General features: G+C 36.0%; 1 protein-coding gene and 1 long non-coding RNA gene across 2 annotated transcripts in view; one reads left to right on the top strand and one right to left on the bottom strand.

The window, feature by feature from the left end:
* Positions 1–19,381, top strand: part of LOC137399236 (1-phosphatidylinositol 4,5-bisphosphate phosphodiesterase beta-1-like) — a 78,649-nt gene that overhangs the window by 1,965 nt on the left and 57,303 nt on the right. Inside the window, exons 2-3 of the mRNA XM_068085252.1 lie at positions 4,399–4,551; positions 5,056–5,142. Coding sequence (XP_067941353.1) covers positions 4,453–4,551; positions 5,056–5,142 — 186 coding nt within the window. The 5' untranslated portion in view covers positions 4,399–4,452. The remainder of the gene's footprint in view (positions 1–4,398; positions 4,552–5,055; positions 5,143–19,381) is intronic.
* On the bottom strand, positions 17,788–19,231 carry LOC137399237 (uncharacterized). The gene is made up of 4 exons (XR_010979133.1): positions 19,130–19,231; positions 18,556–18,895; positions 18,127–18,300; positions 17,788–17,973 (listed from the first exon to the last, which is right to left on the bottom strand). It is a non-coding gene; the product is annotated as an uncharacterized lncRNA (long non-coding RNA).

The raw sequence follows: 19,381 nt of genomic DNA on the forward strand, positions 1-19,381 counted from the left end.
CCAGATAAGATGGTGCGTAGCTAAAGGTTGTGATAGAGATGCTAAGCTATTCTAACATAAACTACACAAATGCGACTTTTTGATTTTGACTTGGTTTTTTAGGATTTGTTATTTTGAGACTGAAGGAAAGCATCAGGTTTTGTTTAAAGAATAGAGAAAGCATAATATTATTATGCTTCATTATTTATCTCGAGGTGTTAACTGATGTTCTAAAAAAAGAATCAAGGAGATTGACCAACCAGAAGCTGAGATATAGCCAGCCAAACACAGGTCTACCAAAAAACATAAGGTTTTTGGTAATCATCAATATATGACGTATGAAATCGACTTGTGTGCCATTGGTCAATTAAGCCAACTAATACGCTCTCCTATAACAATCACAGCGTTTTAATTGGTTTAATCCCTGGAAGTATAGAACAATCAAATTGCGCCTAACAATCATTGCTCTGAGAATTCCGAACCAGTCTCTCTGACGTGTAGATTAGTTTTAGCATAAAATCATTACACGCATCTATTATTTCGCAACATTTCGCTATCTTGCTAGTTCAGCTCAGTTTTGTTGTTCTCCTACGTAGCTTCCCTATTCAGACTCATCTTTAGCGTTGTTCAGATTTTTTTAACTATAGTTAATAAATGGAATCAATCATCAATCTCGGTTATCATTTGGAATTTTCTACAAATTATATTAGTTACACCATCTATTCTATACGCAGTTATATTATTATTTTGTATAATATGCATTATGATTATTATATTAATCATAAAAAATAATCATAGATAAGATAATAGATCAATGGAAAAATCAAATCAAAAGTTATCGTTTTTTTTTCTTACAGCAAGAGCAGCACAGCCAAGTTATTCTTTTTAAGATTATGGCTGTAGTGAACTTACATTCTGTTAATAGTGACGATAATCATGAAAATCAACTGAATGCTGCAGTAGATGCACAGTAGAAAAATGATGAATGAACAAAAAGTCACATTCCCGTTTCTTATTCTAAACTAACTGCGAATCGCGGATGTCGCATATAGACTATACACGTGCCATTCGTTGAACAGAGGATCTTCAGAGCATATCCGTGGAGATCGAGTTAAAATTTGAAGCACAATAGTCAAAATCTGCTCTTCTGTTTTGAAAAATCATGGCGAGGGGTTGTGGGCAAATGCCTTTACCACACAATGTTTGCTTGATTTTTCTGAGAAACCAGAGCTAGTCTGTAAATTATTTACTATCACGAGAAGCGTTTCACATCTCGTAGCCAAAACAATCATTATACCTAACGGCGGTAAGGGTGCGCAACTCCGGCACATGACCATTAAGTCGATTTCATACGTCACAGTTCTCGGGATTTTCGAAGGGTTTTCCTCTGATTCTTTATTAGGTAGACCTGTGTTTGGCTGGCTATATCTCAGCTTCTAGTGGGTCAATCTCCTTGATTCTTTTTTTAGAAAATCAATCAACACCTCAAGATAACTAATAAAGCATAATAATATTATGCTTTATTAGTTATCTTGCTTTATTAGTTATATGAGAAAGCATAATAATATTATGCTTTCTCTATTCTTTAATATTATTCTATCAACATAGAATCAAACCATGTAGATAAGAATTGTATACATGTGCACTGATTTATAATGCTACAAGGTTTTGACAAACTTCAGAACTTGGAAATTATATTGTACTAGCTGTGCTACCCAGCGGTGTCCGGGTAATAAAACAGTCTTTGGACACAAATTTTATTTGTATTTAACGGATAACAATGTTTGCCATTCTAACTTTTGAATTACATATCATGAGAAAAGTGTTTTGTGTCATTGAAATAAATTAAAAGAGAAAATAAGGACAACTGTAAAGGTTTTTAAACTTTGACAAACAACTCTAACTTTCAAACTTCATATCATGTGAAAAATGGTTCGTGCAGGTCAAATAAGTAGAAAAAATGTCTATAAGAGTTTAAATGTAATTGCGAAATAATTAGCAAGTAATAGCTAAATTAAGTCTGTTTTGCTACAATTACAATATGAGATGATTTGGTGATGATACAATTAATATCGGTGATAGAACAAAATGAAAGTCCTGAATATGTTGAATTAATAATAACAGTTCATGCATAGAAGTGTGTGCATAAAAAAGCTTATCGTTTCACCAGAATTTATTCATCAAAACTTTGAATAATACGATACTGGTACCTCTCCATACTGGTACAAATGTAAAAATGAGATATCGTACTGTCTTTGTCTGATCGAACGGTGAGGGAATGTAGAGGCCATGCGCAAGTAGATAATACAATTTTCTTCTGAAACGTATTGACCTTGATTTAGCAATTCAACCTGGAAAAGCAGGAAACAGAAGTTCACCAAAATGCAAAAAGGCATCATGTTTCATAGAGTTAATAGAATTCATAGAGTTTCAAATAATACGTCATTTAGCGTGTGCATATGCTATATGGTATATAATATTGTCTATGATCAATATCACTTGCGTAGCTCTGTGGTAGAGCTTGTGGATATAAAACTTGTGGAGGCAATCTCTGTGAGTTCAAATTCATCAGGGCGCGGAGTTTTAATTGAAAGATTTTCATAGCTATAGCTGGACATACACAACGACATGTACAACACACAGACAAACTTTGAGAAATATTTATGTAGAAGATGTTAAAGGTTGACTTGCAACAAAATTCACATTACAGTTATTTGGTATCAAAAGATTCACCATGTTTTACTCTGTTGTGTTGTATGTGCCAAATATGTGGAAATGTGATTACAAGCTCTTAAAAGCTCAAAAACGAAAAGCCGCAGTAGATTGGAATCTCTTCATTTCGATGATGTGACCACGAAATTTGGTTATCCTCTTGTCACGTATGTTCTCACGTGAATTGAAAGGCCAATACAAAGCTCAATATAAAACTTATCGTAGTACTAGTTTATGACAAACACTAAGGGTTTTACCGAAGACCCCGTATCAAATATAGATGCTCGCTACTTTACAGTTTTGTTTCAGCCTGGTGTAATTGGCAAGTCGTATTCTGATCATGTGACCCAATACTTCGCAAATAATTTCTGCAGCACTTTTCAGTTATCACAAGTGACCAACAGGCTCGTTATGATTATCAGACAATGATATGTACTCCTTCAAACTAAGTTTAAAAAATTAAACGAATTTTTACGGTAAGTTAAAAGATATCACTGCTAAAAGTGACAGCATTACAATGACGATAAAACAGACGCGTAAGAACAATAAACAGTTTTATTGAATGCGTGAAGTATATTTGTGAAAATATTTCGACGAATAAGGTTGCAAGAAAGCGTAAACAGAAACCATCTCTTACAGCTACATCACATTTGAGCCGTTTTGGAAAGGGAATCCAAACTACGGCGGTCTTGTGTGGCTGCGATTTTCTGTTCGTTTTTTAGCTTTTAAGAGCTTGTAATCACCTTTCCACATATTTTGCACCTACAAAACAACAGAGTAAGACATGGTGAATCTTTTCATATCAAATAACGGTAATGTGAATTTTGTTGCAAGTCAACCTTTAAGGTGAATATTTGATGCAGTTTTTAGATAGAATATATAAGTGTATATGTATATATACATGTATGCTATATATATATAAACTTACCGTTATTATTTATGTTGTACACAGTTTTAACATATCTAATAGTATTTTGAAAAAGGCTGTTTCTTGAGTTAACATAGTGCCCTAGAATTATCTGTGCAATTGGATCTGGCCAAGTTTGTCCCTTTGTCTAAAGACTACAAGTTTATTATTCACTATCATACAGCAATAGTTTTTTTGCATATTTCTTTTGTGTCATAACTGTTGAAAGATTTTTTAGGGAGTCTGCTCCAATGACTCATGCATATAATTTTTTGTCACATGTTGGAAACAACCAATTTGAATGAAGCCTTCACATGTGGACGCTTTGAATGTCACCAATATGAGTTTTCAAAGGTACCTTGCACGATAGCTCTGGCTGTAAAGCTTTCTTGTGAAGCTGATTGGTCTTATTTACATGATTTTGTATGTCATCTACCGCAATGCCTATGCGGATTTCGAGTATTCCGCCCTTGTGATCTGCAGCATCACGGTGCTATGTTATAGATATGTTGTTTTTTGCAGAACTTGATCACGGTTAGCTCTTTCGCTCTAAGCTGACCTAGCACAAAACAAAAACCAAGAAATCACGTGACCCGACACTCTAATATGTATCTATATGTCATAAACAGCATGCTAATTAAACTGGCATCATATATACCAAGCAACCCATTATTAGCCAATCATTGGTCAGTGTTGTGACTGCTACGTATCTAATATCTCTGTTTAGCTTGTTCGAGAATTTTCAATTAGATGTCTTTCACCACAGGAGTATAGTAACAAGATTTCTTACTTTTTCCAAGAGTTAAGGGTGTATGGATGTCGACTGACCATGAACCAGTGAGTGCGGCTAGGGAATGGCAAGTGCTAAGCCTGGGGTACATGTGCTCAATCTGCAGCCAAATGAGGTGCCTCCTTCCCTTATAGTCGGTGAGAAGGTACTCAAGTGGGAGGAGGTGAGTGAACAGCGAACAGTCTTACAAAGTCACATCCTTTTTTAAATTTCGATTTGTTTGCTAACAAGTGGTGGCTTGTTGTCTTAGTGATTTGCTATAGTTTTGACATTCAAGATGTCAAAACTAAAAGATTTAAAATTGCCTTTTTTAAAATCATATCTGTGATAAGCTGACTGATTAAGGAGAAGCAAAACTTTTCTCATGTAGTTTTGCTTCTCACCATTTCAATTAGGTTTCTTGCTCATCTTGAATGTTCTACTAATTCAGTATACCCCGTTTATATCCTGGTTAGTGTCTTCAAATCCTGTTTCTACTACAATCATGTCTGTATGTAGTAAAGGCAACTCCAATGCTTCGTAATACCAACTGGATATACTTGTAACATTAATAATTAGTGTCTCTTGTTCTGACATATCATACCACTTGTCATTCTATAGGCTAGTGTCATCACCTCGTGTCACAGTTTTACATGTCACTTCCAGGCATTCAACTGGATTTTTTTAGGAAAGTTCTACTTCTACGCAATGCACTCTCAAGGTGGATGAAAAGGCCTTCTATCTATACTGGGTCAACAATCTTGCAGCTACTACAGTGGGTTCTCTTATTATTTGTTTGGCTTTGTCAGCTTGCAAGTAACACAAATATATATTCTACATATCTAATTCATCATTTGCAGCTTGAAGGAATAGTTTTCCACGCTTCAAAGAATATACTATCTCTAGGAGTGTAGTCAGAAGGAATAGATCCTAAGGTTACAAGTCTTGAAAGCTCACATTCCTCATAAATGTGCGCTATTCTAAAGCTGAATTGTCACAGTGAATTCTTTGCTCAACTGTCATGGATATGCATATTTTACGCAATATTTTGTTTAATATTTAGCATTTATAGTTTTAGTTTTGCTATTTTAGCTTTATCACACCATACACCAATCCATTAATATGATATGACTTAAGTATCAATTAGTAACAAAGTCATGTCCCTTAAGCTACCATTCGTAATAGGTGATAATTTATCGACAATCCTTCGTTTTTTGTGTGACGTCATTCTATCGTTGTCTGCCATCTCTATGGACAACTTTTATCGTTAAAAACGTGAAGCTTCTACAATTAATTATTGCAAACAATGCTTTTGTTGCAAATTTTTTATTTCAGTATCAAAACAACACCGAAAAATACTATTCATCAAGTGAATGATGATCGTTTTCTACAAAGATGGCGGCTTTTTCGTAGATGAGCGCATGTGCAAACAGGGCGATGACGTCAAAAAAAACGATGAATATGATTTACTGAATTAAAATTAGCAAGTCAGTTGTAGCAAGCTAAATATGCAAAACAAAGATATTTTATAATTTCACAATGATTGGCTTTCGAACTAGGATGCGTACAAGAAGTAGTCCTAAGGGATAGGTAACTCTTTCATCCTTTGCTAGTATCTTTGCATATGCTGTCCCAGTGCTGATTGACTAGGCAGCTTATCTCTCATCATAACCCACCTGCATAACCCGTGATATAGTTGTAGCTCTTAAAGTTGATATCACATTAGAGCTACTTCTTTAAAATGATGTTCAGTGAAATCACCCTTAACCTTGACTTACGTAGCCCTCTTGCTGCTGGAAGTATATTATTCCTGGCCAGGACATTTTTCGACATTTGGTTTGAGACGTGTTCTGCAATACTTCAAGTTCTGCCTTCGAATTATTATAATTCACCAGAACTGCATTCCAACGGCATTTGGCTTAATAAATATGGATGGCAATTTTTTTATGAAAGTAAAAGTTTTGTAGATACTGCCACAATTAAATTTAAGAGTCTAGCCACCTCTTGGATAACCCAAAAAAGCCCATCAAATCGGCGTCATAAAGTCTGGACAGACTTGTTTTCTTTAAGACAATGTTTTTAGACAATCTTATTTTTAGGTCCGTAATAAATTGGAAAAAACAGCCCTTAGATTCCTCGGTTGATACTTAGGTTCCACCTAATACCGTTTCATAGCAAGAAGCAGTTTAAATGATATGTATATGGATAGTTTTCAGGAGTTTTGTAGAAGTTCCTCTTTTGTTGATAGTGACTATAGCTATGATTAGGGAGGATTGACCTTTGTCAGAAAATGTTGTAACATTTTGTTCTGGGCATTGAACTTAGACATAATAAATACAATCATAGAGTAGGGGTTTTAATAATTTTTTTACATATCCTGGAATGCTCATCAAAACTAAAAAAAAGCACTGCTGTGTTCAAGCCATTTTTATATAAATATTTTTAATGCTGAATTAAGTTGATACTATTAAACTTGCTCGATGTCATAAAAGACGTATATCATAGTTATAAATAGTTAAAGAGGCTAAGCAGCTCAAAGCAGTAATTCGTTTGCTGCTCTACTGAAAAAACCATTTCAACAAAGATTCGGTACGGCCACGTTCAGATGCAACATTATGTTAACGCATTGTTGCTACGCAGTCTTTCAAGTAGAATTACCAATTTCGGTTTTCTTGTAACTAGTATAACAGCATTTTGGTCATCGCTCAAGAAACAACTATGGTCTCAATCAGTCATTTGATGGTATTCAAAAAGAACTGCGTTTTTGTCTAGAGCAGCTAACCAATGAATAACAACATTCAATTGTTACATTTAAAACGATCACGCAGGCCAAAACTAGTAGCTAAATTTCGCTGTTCTTTTGAATAAAGCTAAATCATTGTTGAGACCTATAAAGAACTACCTTCACTTGGATATCCTGTAATCATTTCTACTATAACACTTAAAAGTTGGAAGAGTTGGTAGACATCTACAAAATGGAATTTTCTAGTGATGCGTCGGCAGAGTTTGTCATCAGACGTTTGATGTCATTCTCATAAACGTGGTTGGTTCTTTCGCGATATTACCGCTCGAATGTTCTGCGCATTTTGCTAGCAAAAGACCTTAACGTTAAAATAAATTCTGACTGGTTGAAGCATTTAGAAACTCGGACTAGGATCTTGTAAACAATTACTTGCAATTATTTGTATACAACATCAAATGATTGCTTGGGACTGTAGTTCTTTTAGAACTTTGCCCAAATATGCTCATACACTTTAGTCAGCTACAAAGAAAAACTGATGCTTTAAATGGCCTGAACTTCAGTGATTTGACATAAAAAACTACCTAACAACATAGTGTAAACAGATTGACCTAGTGGCAGGATAGCAAATAATGCCATCTACTCCCTGTCAGCAAGAGTACTAACACTAGCAATCTAATGCCGGCTGCGGTTTGTGGAACGCTTTAGTCACATATCTCGGACATAAACTAGTAACTTGATCTGCTTGTGAATTAACTGAAATGAGAGTTTTCATCATTTGTTTCAAAGTGTCACTCCAGTTTATTAGCCTTCACGACATCCTGCTTTATTCTGATTACATCACCTTTGTCTATAATCTCCCAATGGTCTATGGTAGCAACCTAAACGGACACAGCACAATTTTGCAAAGAAATGAGTTCGCAGTAAGATTCTGGCGTCTTCGAAATTCGATCCAGCATAGCCTTATCATGGGGTACTATGTTTTTATTAGATTTAAATTTTATATGAGTGGCTGCTGATAAATAACTTGCATACACCATTGGCTAAAAAGGGTAGCCAATGGAGTTATAGCTATTTGTTACCTGGAATAGAAGAACACAGGCTATACTAGCTGCTATTACTACATTGTTATAAAAACATTCCATTTATTTATCAACACTACAAGAACTAAATGGCTGGCAACTACTATCATTTAACCTAACTTTCACAGCACCATCTGGTGCCTCACCAGGAAGTTAGACACTGACTTCGCTGGTCTATGGTGCACTGGAATAGCCCATTAACATTGGGTGTACGACTGGAGTAGTTTACTTGCCCTTTTCCTCATAAGATCTGTTAAATATATCAATGTATGTATCAATTCAGGCATCGGGTAGCCACAAATTATCACCCATTAATCAGAGCTAGCTGGCAAGCCAATAGCTTATCAGTGCTCTTGAGTGTTTGCTATGAATTCATAAACAGAGATTGCCTTGCGATATAATCATTATTAGAGAACTCAAATTGTTTATCTGCTGAATGTAAAGGCACTGTTAAACATGGAGCAGTGCTCCGGAACACAGAACTACATATGGTGTCTGTAATAAAATGGATGCCATATGTTAGCAACTCCTATTAGTAATAATCTATACAAATACTGGGATGCTATAAGTGGCATATGCAGTCTTACTTGTCCGAGGAAAAACATTTAGATTCTGCGGTTTTTAAATTTTGGTTCCTATAAGCATTTGCTTAGCTTTGATGGCTATAAAATGATATCTCATACCAGCCTCAAAGCCAGTAGAAAAGATAAACAAAACTAAACTAGGTCATGATGGTCTAATATACGATTATAAATCTGTATTGCAGAGATGAGTATAAACAATCAGCTGTGATATGTTTGACATTCATTCCCGAAGGAGGTGGTACCTGCATTTGGTAAACTGATTTCCCTGCTATTGCTAGCAGTACTGCTAGTAAAAGCTTTTGCATCTACGATCACAAATATATGACATTTTGATGCTAAATCTTGATCATTCTTTAATGCGAAATAAGTGAAAAGCTCCAAAGTCATTCTCACTATGCTTTTCATTGTTTTATTCTATCTTAACCAATAATGTATATAAGATGATGTGTAATCCATAAGGAGCAATCAGATTATTATCAAGTCTGTAACTTCATCTGTAGTAAAAAACATGGACTTTTCTAAAGAAAAACTTGCAGCTGCAATACGTTATATTGATATTTATGACCCTGTTATGTAGTATTTAGCCGCGGTAGTTAATCTATTTGATATGTAATAGTTATTGTACAGTTATGACGTCTGTATTTTTGACTAAAGATGAAACATCATTAGTAAGTCACAAGGGTTTGAGAAATTGAGACCTTCAGAGCCTGACTTGCCATTAGTAGTGATAGAGACAAGCATTTACTAAATCAAATGAAATCTGTAGTAGGAAGCCTAGATTGATTTGCCAGCTTACGGTCTTTAATCTTATTTGAATAGATGTTTTTATGACCAATAGATGTAGCCTAAACACTCAGTGATTCATGCAATTCCATTTTTACGGTTAGTACGGATTATGGAAACTTGTGCTCCTGTTTGGTGATAGCAAAGAAAATGTTTTATTTGCTGTAGAATCTATTTGAGCAACACAGCCTAATCACAGCGTTTTAAGATCAGTCTGGTTTTAGCTATTGTTTGAGCTTCAATGTTCGTACAGTTCTCCTACTGAGGCTGACAAGATGAGCAGTAGTGGAATTAACAGAACAGTGTGGTTATATTACAAGAGACAAGCATTACTCAGAAATACTTGCAAATGGTGCTAATGTAAAACTAATTTACTACATTACACATTAGTTCATATACTGGGTGTCTATTTTAAATTGTGAGTTGACTAGTACAGACCGCATGCAAAAATACTAAGTTCTGGTTATAATCAATAGTTGACTAAGGCCACAATGGTCTCCTCTCTTTGTGATTTTTTGATGACACTAGTTTAAATAGATTGTTGAATATTAAGTCTTGATACAATAAACATGTGTACTAGGAGTGAATGGCCTCTTAGCCAACCTAAGAGAGTGCATATCATTAGAATATTGTCCCTGTGTGCATCACCTAAATTGTGCTCTCCCAACATCATCTCGGGCCGAGTGGATGTGAGTGATAGTTTGTTGACTTAAAATAACAATGCACAATTAAATTTACAATTACCTAGTGCTTAAACTTTTTAAGCAGTCTGGACGTTTCTCCTTTGCTAATATTTCCTGCCTTAACTATCTCATGTTTGATTATTATGGAGCAGTTGACGTCATGCAAGGGCATCGAATACATTTTTGATTGATAGTGAAATCTTTGTTGCATTCGCTAGAAGAAACTGATTCATCATTTATCTTTATTTTTGCACAGCGACGCAGTTCATGTGGCTATGCCTTTTTTGGTTCTGCCATTGCCTCTGGTTATGGATTGCGTGTCAGGCATCAGACTTACCAAGTGAATCTAACCTATAATCTTTTCATTGTTCTATAACAGTTTTGAATAGTTTGTGGCATGTAAGTTGAGTTGGAAACTGGTTAAACTTTCCCACAGGATGCCATATGTTGCACGTAACTGTTATAGTGAGAGAGCTTCAACTGTAGGCCCTGTATTTTCCTATAAGCCAGCCCTTTAGAGATGGCAGATGGCATTTCATTCTGCTTTGCGCATCGCATTCTGCTTTGTGCATGGTTTGGACTCCATCTTCAAATTGAAAAAAATGAGCAAATGGAATTTTTTGATAAATGTTGAGTAAGAGAACTCCTAGGGCTACTTTACTCTGATAAGCAATTTTTCTTAGACGATGAGATCTTAGAACTGTTAATTTTTAGCATGTCCATTTTATAGTCAGTTACTCATAGCTTCTACTCAAACCTGGTTCACATAGATTTTTTAGACTACGATAAAAGTTGTACGTGACAGTTATGGTTTAAATGCTTGGTCTTCGCTTGAACAGAATGGTGATTGGCTAGGTAATTTGGCACCAGAATAGCTAAAACAAACATGCTTTCATCATCCAGCTGTCGTGTCATCCAGTTATCACAACTTAGCAATATTCTGACTTAACCCAAAGTGTTACAAACATTCATGAACGTAGCATTTTGAACCAGAGCATTGATTTAAAAGATATGCTATTTTGTAATTAACATCTATACATTTATTTCAGGGTGTTTTTCATGATTTAGGAGTAATAGATTGTAACGGTGAATGTAAGAATCCTATGACACATCTGGATGTGCGCACACTGATAGGTCAATCATAGATCAAGCGAAAAATAAACATGCTATTTTCATACAATCACTAAGTTTCCATGGTGCGCAGTACTGCGAAGCAGCCCCCTCCGAAGTCGAGGGGATTGTACGTTTCCATGCTGTGCAGTGGTTTTCAGCAAATACCGCAAATTAGCCAGAGAAGAGAAATTGTATAAATCGAATCGCCTGATGGAGAAATAGAATCGATCACGGATACCGAACGTCATAAACAGTCTTTTTTATTATTCTGTCGTCATTATACTTTTATTTACAATACACATTCACAAGGTTTTACAAACCTTAACACACTTTTTACATAGTAATATATTTTTAATAAGTATTTTTAAGTAATATATTATTTAAACGTTAATTTAGGACTTGCCACCTATTTTTCGAAGTGTTGGCATCGATAACAAAGTCCAGGAAAGTAATCACCTCATCATCCTCGTGAATGCAGACTATAATTAAATTTATGTGAAAGAAGATCGGAAGAATAGTGAAAAAACAAGATTAGCAGGACAACCTTTGTACTAGTTTATGGCCATCGAAAAATCTATCTCCACGGCATGAGAGCTATGCGCAGCCACTGCGCAGTCGCTGTTTCCTTGCTGCGAATTTGCACTGGCTTCGCACTGATCAGTGCGCAGTGATTTCAGTGCGAAGACGCCGTTTCCATGATTCGGAGATAGCGCAACTCCGAAGCACTGCGCATCATGGAAACATAGTGATTGTATCATATTAACCTTTTTAGTGCCAAGCTGACTAATTGAAATTCAGGTTGCCCATTCGTCCCACATGCGCATAACATTGAATTTAAGCAAGCCCACACAAATCAATAAACTTAGCTACTTAATTCAGTTGCAATGCATACTATTTGTTGAATAATAAACCAGAAACTCTAACCTTTTACCTTCATGCAAACTTGATACATTTAACGCCTATCGACCAAAATTTTTTTATTAAAAGTTTCTGTACAATAATAACTTCAAACCCAATGCAAACGCCATGTCATGTCATATACCGTATTATTTTAGGACTAGATTAACTTTCGGCCAGTATTCACCAACAAGTACAAATGATGCCCATATTCCTATGTCGATCATTAATTTTGGCTGTTGGTTTTTGTAGAGTCACGAAGCAGTTAAAATGTAATGTAGACCAATTTACATTGAGTACGCGACTGAATTTGCTGAAATCAATTTCTATACATTTGCGTTAGCTAATATAGTGACGGTAAATTGCCGCTTACAGGCAACCAGTTAGCCTGAGTAATGCTACAGTTTTGTGTGAACATCAAACTTAGTCACAGCTACCGCAGTCACAATGCACTTACACCATAACTGTTAAAACTGGCCTACAATTACCTTTACGCACATTTTTTAAGATTATGAAGGGGAAGAAGCTATTTGCTCAGCAGTAGATTTTACAAATTGCTCGCCAAAGTGAAATGTGTTTTAAAGTCAAATTACTGGTGATCTTGGTGACATGCAATATTGTACATTAGAAATTTATATGATTTAAAAATAGGTTAGGAAACTGCAAAATAATTTTGACTAGTGGGAAGCAGAAGATGGTTTAATATTCAGTAAAACTAAATCACCCATGTGAAAACTAAATCAAATTAAGCATGGCGCTGTATCAAAATTTTTGACACTCTAAAGGGATTATTATTAAAAAGCCAAAGGATTATTTGTAAAAACTTTTAGCTATTCCTATTGCTGGGTATTGTTACTATAATCTTGGCTTGAAGCTAAAAATCAGTGGTTTCTACTAGTTATCACCAACACAAGAAGAAAATTAAGCTATGTAATGCAGTCAGAATCTAGTCTGTGGCGGAACTGCCAGTTCTGTGTGTCATCTGAGGTCAAACATTGCTAGCACTTTCTATTTGGTTTGAAAGGCAGTATGATTGACACCAGCATGCCATGTTTTGTTTAAAAATAGGGTTGAACATATGGTGTAACTGTCATAAGGGAACAGGATAAAAATACTGGTGCTGATTTATTCATGTAGAAAACAAGTTAAGGTGTATCGATAACAGTGCAACATTTGCATGGTGTTACTTGAACCAAAGGAAAGAGTAGCTCTGCTCCACGTAAGATTTTACAAAGTAGTTATTCAACCAAAGACTTAGCTAGTGCATACTGAATGTCATAGTGTTTCCGGTGCCGATATGAACTTGGTCACAGGTTGTATAACATGAAAAATGGACTGCTGCACTACGTACAGCTACATTTACATGGATTTGAAAAGAAGTAGCGGCTCAATTCTACCATTGAATTTGTATCTAAAGGCCTAGCTATACAAACTGACAAGATGCATAGCCAATGTGTAGTAAAACAACTGCTGCAGCTAAGCGTATCTAATCATGACTTCGGAGAAACACATGGACACCACTCTTGTTATAGCAAAGATATTTTTGGTTTTACTTCATTTTAGACATGTATAATTTTTTTGCAACATAAACCCTGCTGTTTAAAAAAAGATTTAAATTGACATTGAAGGCGTGCGCTTCCCTTAAACTAACATGAATTCATCGTAATCGTGAACTTTAAACCAAGTGAAAGTGATGAGAAAACAGGGCACAGTTGTCAATACAAATGAATAGTACCACAGTTACTGTAAAGTGATTGAATTAGAAATCTAGATTTTTTAATATTTCCTTTCTAAAGAGCCCGCGTGCAGTAGGTTTGAGAAGATCTTAGAACGGATTAGGCAATTTACATCAATTTTACTGTCTTTATATTGTAACATCCCTATAATGTAAACGCTCTTGCAGTGGATTATTTATGCTATAGAAAATTCTACTATACATGTATTTAGATAATTGATTGTGTGAACCTTCCCTGTTGTTCAAAGTGGAAGGTTGCATTGATAATTGATTGTGTGAACCTTCCCTGTTGTTCAAAGTGGAAGGTTGCATTGATAATTGATTGTGTGAACCTTCCCTGTTGTTCAAAGTGGAAGGTTGCATTGATAATTGATTGCGTGAACCTTCCCTGTTGTTCAAAGTGGAAGGTTGCATTGAAAAGCAAAAAAGTAGAATCAAAATTATCTTTTGTGAAATCAACTTTTTAACTCATCATAGATGCCAGCATAGATGAACATCTTCATTAAGACAACACAACAGCCTAGCTGTCCCATGTTCTGTCTACCCTTTTAAATACAAATGATGATATAAAGATTGACTAGTATTATTATTTTTATTATTTACTGCCCATGCCTGATGGACTAATGTAACACTTTCAGAAATGTTCAACTAGGATCATGTTCCCAGGCTGGGTGTCTGCTTAGTAGGTAGCTGACTAATCATAAGACTTGTAATATAACAGTGGTTAATTTACCTGTGAATTTAATTTGACACCGTTTATTGACTCTTTGTGTTCCAGGACTGTTAGCTATTATAGAACTTGCCTCACAACATTACATCGCAACAACTTGCAACGCTTTATTGTCACTTCCACGATACTGCCACTTTGACTGCACAGTCCTAGCAACACGCCGATATCCATACTAGTCATGAATTATTTGTTTACACAGCTCATACGGGCTGTGTGGTTGTTTATCCCAAAGACTTCCTGTAGTGCTTTATAGGAATCCGCAGGAGCACCAAGTTCAAAATGGTAATATTTTGCGATACAAAAAATTTGACCACAAAATCTTAATTATTCAGACCTTTTTGCTCCTTCTTAACTAAGGGTAAAATACTATATTCCTTCAAATAGATAATAATCGGTACATGTATCGGGAAAAAATTAATGACAATTTACCTACTGAATTCGTTAAGTAAAGTTACACTCTTCACAAAACGAATGGGGGTGGGAAAAAAGCTTAGTGAGGTGACTTCATACGAAACTACTAGGCGAATGTTCATAGTGGTGCATAATCATTGGTAATGCACATTGTTTAGTAAAAGTGTATCTGAAGAATGCGAAACTCATCATGTTGTCTCTAACCCAAGATGACTGAAACCTAGAATTTTGTTCGTCTGACTGTTTGCAGAGTGATTTCCTGCACCCTGTCAAAAGTTTAATGGCGATGACTAATTTATTGGTAGATATTCCTCCCTTATCAGTATATAAGAGAAGAAATAGGTGAGAGGGATGTGAAGGTGTTATGTTCATGTATGTGCACGATGCAATAAAATGCTTTTGGTGTATTAAAACACAAATTGTACAAAGTTAGTGGGAAATCGAGTCATAGCAAATACAGTTAGTTACCTCCTTGGCGATGATAGCTCTTAAACAATGTCAATTCAATCAGGTTTTCCAGGTCAATTCAGCTTCACTAAGCTACTATTTCGTTTGTTTCACCCTCCTATTTCAGCTAGTCTGTTTTACCAATAGAATCCTATCCTTCTATCATTTGCTGGCATGCTTTCATCAGTGGTTTGCTTACATAAAGGAGAGAGTAATTATGGCAACTGGCTGGTATACCATCACTTCATGGAACCCTATAGTATACTCGAGGTCTTGCCAACTACTTGTTCCTCTGTCTCAGCCACTAATAATGAAAATCCTATAGCCACTAATAATGAAAATCCTATATAACAAAACCCATTCCTAAATTTAAGCACTCATTTTTAAATTACCTTGAGGTAGTTACACTGAAAATAGTCCTGAGCTGATACACCATCTGGTAATTTTCTATGGCAATAGCAGAGCATCATTAGCTACTTCACGGCTTCTTTCGGCGACTGGAGACTAGTTCTTTAGGTTGTGATCATATTGTAAGTATGGAAAGTAGGCATTCATAAAACTACTTTAAAATGTGTAGACTTATGCACCACTTTTCATTTTTATATGGAGTGAGCCACTCATAGTTTGTCCATTCCAGTGTGATTCACATATCCTGAGCCTCTTCTACCCACTCTGGTTTCATCCAGATGGCTAACGCATGTTAAGCGCAAAACACAGTTTCTCCTCTTAGCTATCCCTCTCAGTAGATTGCCCTAAGTGTTCCAACTAACAACAGTTTATAGATTCTATGCGCAATGCTTGGCTGTAGGCCTATGACTCAGTGTTAAAGGTTGACTTGCAACAAAATTCACATTACAGTTATTTGGTATCAAAAGATTCGCCATGTTTTACTCTGTTGTGTGGTAGGTGCCAAATATGTGGAAATGTGATTAAAAGCTCTTAAAAGCTCAAAAACAAAAAGCCGCCGTAGATTGGAATCTCTTGATTTCGATGACGTATCCGCGCTGTATGGTTATTGTCTTGTCACGTGATGTTCTCGCGTGAATTGAAAGGCCAATTAAAAGCTCAATATCAAACTTATCGTAGCAATAGTTTATGATAATCACTTCGGGTTTTACCTAAGACCCCGTATCAAATATAGATGCTCGCTACTTTACAGTTTCGGCTTGGCCATTCCGTTCGACTATTCATGTCTGAGTTGCGATCATAAAAAATGTCAAATTCTGAAGAGTTAAGACCCTGGCGTTTCGAGTCTGACGCTCTATCTGAAGAAGATCCTCAACAGAATCAAACCTCCCAGCAAGTAAGCACCGCCACTAGCCAGCTCTTATGTGTCAAGCTAGCTAGTAGTAATAGTTTTAGCTTGAGAGTGATAGAACGAATATTATTATATATGATTTTAATGATGATAATTATCGCTTCAATATTGCGAAAAATAATTACAGATTTTTCTCGAATGACAACATTAACAATTTTAATATTTAAATCTAGTGCTGCACTGATATACTGTTGGATAACATCGACCTGATGTATTAGCTATGGTTGCATAGACATATCTGTTCATTTCTTTAGGAGCTAATACCACCGGCTACAGAGTGGTGTGCCTGCGAGCGTTGTCAAGACATGCCATCTCTTCCTGAATGTTTGTGCTGCCATTATGCTGAGTTTTCGCATTGTCTCCTTGACCGAGGGGAGCATGAATGCCTGCGTATGCATCCTGGTGTAAACGAATTTGTGGCGTCTGCACCCCTTGAGTTGAGGTGGAATAATTACCTGCGATATCATAGTGAGTTGGATATTCATTTAATGCCAACAACACCAAGGCTATGCTAATGTGTCAAGCATTATCTACAATTCTTGTGTTACACATTTAATGCATCACTTGAACACACATATTCTGAACTCGTGGAACACAAGAACTGGTATATTTGGCTTGTACACTTACTACAGTAGAGAGTGTATTAGTTTTATGATTTTATTATATAAAGATCGAGATTATTTTGATGATCAGCAATTATTGTTTTTCAATAGTTGTTTTGGTAGATAATCTATTCCCATTTGGAGAGCCATCGCCAAATGCTCGGAAAAGGTTGTGTGCATACCGCAATCTTGTGTTTTGGTTTATGCCGCAAATCTTGTTTGCAAGTCTGCAAACTCTTCTTCATCATCCGTTGGTGGGAAAAGAGCCTGAATCTTAGACACCAAGCATGCAGGTAGAGGCCGTCGCTCACGGCGACAAATTTGCGGCATAAGCCAAAACACAAGCTTGCAGTATGCACACAACCTTTGTAACAACATCCGTTGTAATGGACCTCACTCTCAGGCCGTGGGAAATTAGATCGGACTGGCATCGCTTGAAGCCTTTCAGCTCCATGGTGTTAGAGCTGGTGGTCTCTGTTGACTGCAAAGTAAAGAAAGTTACGACCAACAATTACTTTCACATTATTTGAATGAACTATTTAGCTAGATGAGCAACTTCATGTTTATGTATTGATAACTACTAAAAAATTTGGGTTTTTGTCAGGCTGTGAAGTAAAAACTGTCAAAGTTTTACCTTGACAAGATGGCTGCTGACTATTAAACCGCAGCTCTGATCCATCATAGTGTAGGCTCTGTATAGTGCGCAATGCCCCGGACTATCGCATCTACCGTCACCTGCCAAATCAAGCTCCCAATCGATTGCTGCCATCAATCCCTCGTTATGCAGGGTGTACTGCTCAGCAATACACTGTAATATATTGTAAAACTTCATTATACAAGATTAATTTGTATCATTATCATTAGTCTAAGAATGTAGAATCCTCTTCCTCCTTTTTGTGCTATATTATGATGAAGAATCAGAATTTTGAATTATAATATATTTTGCTTGAAGGATGACATATTTTCATTTCAAAAAAAAATTGTTTCTAAATGTTGTTATTCAATTAGTGTGCCAAGCTTTTACTCACATTTTCCAAGTTTATGAGTAAATATTAACACTCACACCATGTAAGTATTCTCTTTGTTGGTAGAGGCAAACGCTGTGGCTTGGTATTGCGATGTTCAGGAGCGACAGAAAACGGAGGTTCTGCGTAAGGCATCCGCCAGAAAAGAGTGATGCAGCTGCCAGCAGGGGGTTGATGACGTGAGCTCTGTTCACCCTGGCAGTTGTTTCCTAAGTGTACGATCGGTGACAGGAGGCACATGTAACCTTGAACTCTACCCATCCGCCTTCTCGCACCATCGTGAATGAGCAGGGGAGGGCGCAGGTGTGACAGTGAAATAGTCGCTGGAGTGCTGTCACACTTACTATTATTTTCTCCTCTTTGAAGGAGGATTCGGTTCTGAAATCACAACACAATAGTTGACTTGCAATAAGATTTGTACAATATCATTTCCTGTTATTATATCATATTTGCTTGATCAAAAAAAGAATAAATATATAGCCATGCAATCATGACACAGATTTTACAAAACCCTATCAGAATCCATGATATTGTAAACATAAAATGTGAGTAATAACTCTATGGATATTTTTTATATTTTGTCAAGTTTGGTTTAGTTCAGCTCTATCTTACATGTAATTGGAGAGCGTTTGATGCTGGCCAACATAGCGCTCAAACTTTTCCCAGTCTTCAGTGGTTGGCACAAACTCTTCATCTAATACTAATAATAATCAACTAATAATATTAATATGCTATTAACGATGATACCAGAAAATGACAATAACTATTTTATATAACATATCTATAAGTGAGTGGGGTTAAGAAATTTGGCGAAATTAATCGTGAAACAACATTATTTTATCAATTATATATTAATATATTACG

The sequence above is a fragment of the Watersipora subatra genome, chromosome 7, assembly GCF_963576615.1.
Source record: "Watersipora subatra chromosome 7, tzWatSuba1.1, whole genome shotgun sequence".
NCBI lineage: Eukaryota > Metazoa > Bryozoa > Gymnolaemata > Cheilostomatida > Watersiporidae > Watersipora > Watersipora subatra.